Source organism: Mandrillus leucophaeus, unplaced genomic scaffold (genome assembly GCF_000951045.1).
Source record: "Mandrillus leucophaeus isolate KB7577 unplaced genomic scaffold, Mleu.le_1.0 Scaffold38, whole genome shotgun sequence".
Classification (NCBI taxonomy): domain Eukaryota; kingdom Metazoa; phylum Chordata; class Mammalia; order Primates; family Cercopithecidae; genus Mandrillus; species Mandrillus leucophaeus.
This window is the reverse complement of record NW_012104031.1, coordinates 2,574,693-2,582,252: the sequence shown is the minus strand read 5'-3', so window position 1 is coordinate 2,582,252 and position 7,560 is coordinate 2,574,693. Positions and strand designations below refer to the sequence as shown.

The following is a 7,560-nucleotide window of genomic DNA, read 5'->3' as shown; positions in this document are numbered from 1 at the left end:
ATGTCTGGCTAATTTTTGTATTCTTAGTAGAGACAGGGTTTCACCATGTTGGCCAGGCTGGTCTTGAACTCCTGACCTCAGGTGATCTGCCCACCTCAGCCTTCCAAAGTGCTGGGATTACAGGCGTGAGCCATTGCACCTGGCAAGTTGTTGGGTTCTTAAAAACATGATCATGTCTTATTTACCAATAGTACTGTGAACTAGGCAGGGCAGGTATTCCCATTTTACAAATGAGGAAGTTTGAGGCTGAGAAGACAAGTAACTTACCCAAATTGCCCAGCTGGTAGGTGGAAATGGTGCAGTTTGACCCCTAGGTCCCTGCCTTGAAATCCATCCAATGTGTTATTCATAGCTGCCGTAGGGTACCAGATGAGGACAAACGTAGTTCAGTGCTACCCATGAAACAACTTACTGCCCTTGGGTGGTTCCTGTAGAACCTCTAGGAAAGGGAAAAGGGAAGGAAAGAGGAAAGTAGAAGGAGTGGCGGGTGGTAGGAACTGAGGGGTGAGGGAGACCAGAAAACCTCACTGTGGTGTGTCTGTTTCTCCCAGGCATCATTGACAGCACTGTTGGGGAACAGCGGCAGGTTGTGGCTGTCACTGGTGATGGCACAAATGACGGACCTGCTCTGAAGAAAGCGGATGTTGGTTTTGCCATGGTAAGCTCAGCACGGCGTCTCTCTGATTGCAAGCTGCCTTCTCCATCAGAAAGCCAGGTCCGGCTTCTGGTTGCCTGCTGCTTGCTACACCGGCATAGCCCACGGGGTGCTTTTTTGTCCAACTCCATCTCTCCTATCTACCTGGTCAATCATTATATATGTAATTGGGGACCCATCAAGTATGAAGAGTAGATCAGAGGGAGGAAAGTCATGAAGGATCATATGCAGGAAAGCCAGACCAACATAAACTTGCCCATAAACATGTGATGTTGTCGACTAGGCAAACTCTAGAAGATTCACGTTTCCTATGGGAAGCGCACTGTGTGGCTGGCACCACTGGGTACTCTGCTTTTCACTTCTGAGGCCAAGAGCATCAGAATCACTTGGAAAGTTCATTTAAAATCACATGTTCCAAGGCTCCGTATTTCTGTTTTTCATTTAACTTTAAAATTATATATTTCTTTTTATTCCACTTTTAGAAGAAATAATAATAAATAATAATTTTTAAAAGAATTATAGATGTCTAACTTCCTAATTTATAACTTTCGAATTTTATTTTATTTATTTATATATTTATTTATTTATTTTGAGACAGAGTCTCACTCTGTCGCCCAGGCTGGAGTGCAGTGGCATGATCTTGGGTCACTGCAACCTCTGCCTCCCGGGTTCAAGCAATTCTCCTGCTTCAGCGTCCTGAGTAGCTGGGATTACAAGCATGCACCACCACACCCTGCTAATTTTTGTATTTTTTAGTAGAGATGGGGTTTCGCCATTTTGGCCAGGGGGTGTCTCGAACTCCTGCCCTCAAGTGATCTGCCCACCTTGGCCTCCCAAAATGCTGGGATTACAGGCATGAGCCACCACACCCTGCTTCTAATTGTATTTAACTTCCCTGATTTTATGTTTGTATCCCTTAAGCTGAAAATTTTGATTCCTAATGGCATTAACATGATTATTTTTTGTTTTATTCTAAAATATTTCAAGTGGTTACAAAATATCAATAGTATTAATAATACAATTACTCTGCCAAAAACAATTCAATATTTTTCTTATAGTTCCTTTTATCCATAGGTATATGCTACCAGGAATGTGCCATCAAATTATTGTTTTTAAGGCATTTGTAACATTTTTTTGTGTGCACTTGTGCCACCAAGTGGTGACCAGATCATTTATATCATGTTACTTTCCATTTTAGAGATTGCTTTTTAGGCCAGTGTGGTGGCTCATACCTGTAATCAATCCCAACACTTTGGGGGGCCAAGGGGCAAGGAGCACTAGGAGCCAGGATTTCGAGGCAGGCAATATAGTGAGACTCCCATCTCTAAAAAAAAATAAAAATTAGCCAAGTGTGCTGGCACATACCTGTAGTCCCAGCTACTCGGGAGGCTGAGGTGGGAGGATTGCTTGAGCCCAGGAGTTCAAGGCTGCAGTGAGCCAAGATCACACCTCTGCACTCCAGCCTGGACAACAGAGCAAGACCCTGTCTCAAAAAAAAAAAAAAAAAAAGAAGCGAGAGAAATAAAATACATGATTCTAAAGTCAAATGTGCAAAACAAGGTATATTCATAGAAATCCGGCTTCTACCCTCGTTGCCTTTGCCTTGTTGCTTACCTCTTAATTCAATAGGTAATTTTTTTCTATCATTTTTGGTTTATTCTTCGGTTTGCTCCTTTAAAATATAATCAAATGCGGGCCCGGCATGGTGGCACATGCCTATAATCCCAGCACTTTGGGAGGCCAAGGCGGGTAGATCGCCTCAGGTCAGGAGTTCAAGACCAGCCTGGCCAACATGATGAAACCCCTGTCTCTACTAAAAATACAAAATTAGCCCAGCATGGTGGTGCATGCCTATAATCCCAGCCACTCAGGAGGCTGAGGCAGGAGAGGAGACTCACTTGAACCCAGGAGCCTGAGGCAGCAGTGAGCCGAGATCACACCACTGCACTCCAGCCTGGGCAACAGAGCAAGACTCTGTCTCAAAAAATATAAATAAATAAATAAATGTAATATATTTATGGCCTGCCCCCTTAGATAAGTGATACCATACCATAAACTCTTTTTTCTACCCTTCTTTCTCCACTTAACAACATAACTTGGAGATTATTTCATAATAGTAATTATAAAGCTGGGCGATATAGAGAGACCCCCATGTCTACAAAAAATTTAAAAATTAACCAAGCTGGATGAGCAAATGCCTGTAGTCCCGTTACTCAGGAGACCAAGGTGGGAGGGTCACTGGAGCCCCAGATGCAGAGCTTGCATTGAGCTGAGTGCCACTGCACTCCAGCCTGGACAACAAAGCAAGACCCTGTCTCGAATTTTTTTTTAATTTAATTTAAAAAGAAAATTTTGAACAAAGATGAAACTTCGGAACTGTGCTACCATACTACTGCTCCTAGAACAAATGCAGAGTTTCTCAACAGTGTCGGAATGACATGATCTTAAATGAGATACTGGCAGTGGCAACAGAAATGTAAGAATTTGGAGGTAGAATAGACAGGATTTGCTCTCTACCTTTTAATTAGTTTCTAAGGTTGAGGGAGTAGGAGGGGAGGGTGCAAGGGATATCACAGATGACTGTAATTCCCAGTCTGGGCTCAACAGTAAGGTTGGTGACATCGGGCCCCAGCCATCCTTTCTATAGAGTGACAGTGACACATTTGCTCTTTGTTTTCTTTTGTGTGGCTAGTGTGCCCTGTAGTATTTACACCAAAGTCTGAAGCTTCCTGGAGGTCAGGAAATGGAGCCTGGGCTTTATCCACTCCCTCACTATTTTCCCTCCCATCTTACCTCAGGGCATCGCAGGCACAGATGTAGCAAAGGAGGCTTCAGACATCATCCTAACAGATGACAACTTCACCAGCATTGTGAAGGCAGTGATGTGGGGACGAAACGTCTATGACAGCATCTCCAAGTTCCTGCAGTTCCAACTCACTGTCAACGTGGTGGCCGTGATTGTAGCCTTTACTGGAGCCTGTATCACTCAGGTGAAGGGGGTGTGGGTGGGCTGAGACGGGAGGGATGAGTCAGGGGCTAAGGAATATGGGGTGGAGGGTACGGTGTGTTTACTGAAGAGTAAAGACAGGGTTTCCCTGTGACATTGGGACAGGAGTTAGCTCTTCTAAGTCCGCTGTCTTCATCTGCTTATGTGGAATGATGGTAACTTACAGGCCTTCGCTTAGCACTTACGTGTCAGCCACTGTAATAAGCATTTATATGCACTATCTGTATTCTTCAAAAGTGACCTTGTGAGGTAGGTATTATTATCCCCATTTTACGGGTGAGGAACTTGAGGCTCAAGGAAGTTAAGTAAGTTTCTCACAGTCACTCAGCTAGGAAGTGGCCAGATTCCAAGTCTAGGTGGGTCGTGGGAGCTAGGCCATCGACAGGGCAAAGGTGGGCTGGTTTCTGAGAAAAGCTAAAAGGACTGGTTCTTCTTCCCACCAGGATTCCCCACTGAAAGCTGTGCAGATGTTATGGGTTAATCTAATCATGGACACTTTTGCTTCATTGGCCCTGGCCACAGAGCCCCCTACGGAATCTCTGTTGAAGCGGCGCCCCTATGGCCGAAATAAGCCTCTGATCTCACGCACTATGATGAAGAACATCTTGGGCCATGCGTTCTATCAGCTCCTTGTCATCTTTATCCTTGTCTTTGCGGGTGAGCCACTTTGGGGGTGGGCTAGCAGCTGGGGTGCTGGTTAAAGGTGGAGGCAGAGAAAGAAGGTAGCGTGAGAGCAAGCACACAGACCAGGAATAAGTGCAGCTTCACCTCCCAGTGCTTCCTGTGCTCTGCTACATGGTGCATTATGCTACTGTATGTACTCATACAGTACTCTTGAGTACAGACAGTACTGTGTGTACCGTGTGTACTGTATGTACTCAATAATAATTTCACAAGGGAGGCTTTATTCTTTCTTTCTTTTTTTTTTTTTTTTTTTTTTGAGATGGAGTTTCACCATGCACCCAAGCTGGAGTGCAGTGGCGCTAACTCGGGTCACTGCAACCTCCGCCTCCCAGGTTCAAGCAATTTTCCTGCCTCAGCCTCCCGAGTAGCTGGGATTACAGTCATGCGCCACCACACCCGGCTAATTTTTGTATTTTTAGTAAAGACAGGGTTTCACCATGTTGGCCAGGATGGTCTTGATCTCCTGACCTTGTGATCTGCCCACCTCGGCCTCCCAAAGTGCTGGGATTACAGGCATGCGCCACCACACCCGGCCTATTTCTTTCTTATAGATGCAAAAAATTAAGCTCAGGTCCCATAATGAGTACATAGTTGCACTAAAATTTAAACCTGTGATTGCCTGACTCCAGCGCACATAGTCTTACTACCATGCTGCACTACATGAGAGCAGGTATCAATGCAGCAAACTGAGAGGGAAGGTAAAATAAGTCAAGACCAGAACTAACATTTGAAATATGTAATAACTAGTACAACAAAAAATTAGCCAGGCATGGTGGTGCATGCCTGTAGCCCCAGCTATTTGGGAGGCTGAGGTGGAAGGATCACTTGAGCAGGAAGGTCCAGGCTGCAGTAAACCGTGATCATGCCACTGCATTCCAGCCTGGGCGACAGAGTGAGACCCTATGTCAAAAAAATAAATAACTAGTACAGCTCAGATATTGATCAATTAGAATGGACACCAGCCATAAGCAAGCAGTATAGCTGTACCAACACATTCTGACTCTTAGTTCAGACCACACTTAACCTCCAGTGCTTCTCCTCTCCCCACTAGGTGAGAAATTCTTTGATATTGATAGTGGGAGGAAGGCACCTCTACATTCACCACCCACCCAGCACTATACCATTGTTTTTAACACCTTCGTGCTGATGCAGCTCTTCAATGAAATCAACTCCCGAAAGATCCATGGAGAGAAGAACGTCTTTTCAGGCATCTACCGCAACATCATCTTCTGCTCTGTAGTCTTGGGCACATTCATCTGCCAGGTGAGATTCTGTCTGCAGTTGGGGCAGGAGATCTGGGATGATAAAGGGCAGAAGCTGGGAGCCAGGGTTGCCTACATACCTAGGAAAAGGAATGAGGGAATTATGGGGACTGGGACAGGGCTCCCTATATACCTAAGAAAAGGAATGAGGGAACTGGGGGACTTTGGGATTCCCAATTTGCTTTCTTTTGCATATTGCTCTAGAATTGGAGCCCAGTGTGTCAAGAGCTCCAGTGCAGGGCAGCATGTTGACTGGAAATAAAATAATACTTCTAAAATCCTTTCATGATCTTTCTAAATACACACAAATTTCACAGAGTGACCAGAAAAAGTGTCGTTCTCTTCTAGTCCCTTTCTGTGGCTCCTGTCAGCCTATATGAAATGTGCATGCACATCTAGTATAGACTCTCCCCGTCCCTGCCTCTTTGTTCTGAAGGGCTTATGATAAAAAGTGTTGTGCAACTCAGAGAAAGAGAAGTAATGGGATTGTACACATATATTACATAGTCAGCCCAGCTTGCACTCCTCCGATACGAGACTATGAGCTGACTATGTAACAGAAGAGCTCCTGTCCCATCCCTCAGCAGGGTACCTCCCTTTATTTGTCCCCATCCTCAATTCCTTTTTTTAAATTTAATTTTAAAAATGGAGATGGGATCTCACTCTGTTGCCCAGGCTGGTCTCAAACTCCTGGCCTCAAGCAATCCTCCTGCCTCCCAAAGTGTTACTGTGCCTGGCCTTTTTTTCTTTTCTTTTTTTTTTTTTTTTTTTTTTTTTTTTTTTGTTTGTTTGTTTGTTTGAGACAGGATCTCTCTGTCTCTCTGTCACCCAGGCTGGAGTGCAGCCTCAATCTCCCAGGTTCAGACAATCCTCCCACCTCATCCTCAGTTCCTCACTCCACCACTGTACCTTCTCCTTGTCACTAACTGGCTTTTAGTCATAGGAAGCCTCCAGCTCCCCTAACTCCTCCAGATCGTCTGTGAATCATAGTTACAGTAACTATGTCTGTCTCCCCGTCACAGTGCTCTGTAAAGGCTGTTTTTGTCTGTCTCCCCTTTGAGATTTCTTCTTTTCCCTTCCCCTGTGAGCAAATCAGGACTTGCACCCAAGGATCCTGAGGCAGTGGGATGATGTGGCTTTGGGGGCCTTGGCTGGAGGGCCAGCTGCCTGTTAGTCATTTCCTTGATGGTGGGCTGCCCCTTTCTCTGTTCTAGATTTTCATCGTGGAATTTGGGGGTAAACCCTTCAGTTGTACAAGCCTCAGCCTGTCCCAGTGGTTGTGGTGTCTCTTCATTGGGATTGGAGAACTTCTGTGGGGCCAGGTGAGTACCGGCACACCCTCCTGGTGCATTCTCACAGCCTGCAGACCTCTCCTCCTCTACAGGAGATAGATCAAGCAACCGTGGAGACCCCCCAGCTCCTCCTTTTCATCTTCTCTTCTTTCTTCCCCACCGCCACTCAAATTTTCAAGTTCTTGCCATCTCAAAGGATCTCAAGGTGGGGTGATCACTTCAGAGGTTTCAGAATTCTCTAACCATGCCTGGAGGTAGAAAAATCCCTTAGCTTCTCTGAGACAGAAACTAAACTTTTCAATGGAATTTTGCTACAAAAAAATAAATATAATAAGCATCTTAGAAATAGAAGAGTTTACAAGACATGTGTCTTTATTCTCATGAGGCAGCAACCTGGCTGTGGGCTGCCAGGCTGACATAATTCAGGGCTCCCAGCCTCTTCTGTTTCTTGCCATGGCTTTATCTGGGTGGAATGCTTAACTCTTACCTGAGATAAATTCAGATTTACAAGATCTCTAGAGTAGTAGTGTGGCCTGTGGTTGGACTCTGGGAATGACTGTCTGGGTTTGAATCCAGCTCTCTTTTTTTTTTTTTTTTTTTTTTCCTGAGACAGAGCCTTGCTCTGTCCCCTTCCTCCATGATTGAAAGTTTTCTGAGGTC

General features: G+C 45.1%; 1 protein-coding gene across 1 annotated transcript in view; it reads left to right on the top strand.

The window, feature by feature from the left end:
• ATP2B4 (ATPase, Ca++ transporting, plasma membrane 4) overlaps positions 1-7,560 on the top strand; it is a 123,483-nt gene that overhangs the window by 94,560 nt on the left and 21,363 nt on the right. Inside the window, exons 16-20 of the mRNA XM_011990479.1 lie at positions 552-658; positions 3,454-3,645; positions 4,106-4,319; positions 5,398-5,609; positions 6,823-6,930. Coding sequence (XP_011845869.1) covers positions 552-658; positions 3,454-3,645; positions 4,106-4,319; positions 5,398-5,609; positions 6,823-6,930 — 833 coding nt within the window. The remainder of the gene's footprint in view (positions 1-551; positions 659-3,453; positions 3,646-4,105; positions 4,320-5,397; positions 5,610-6,822; positions 6,931-7,560) is intronic.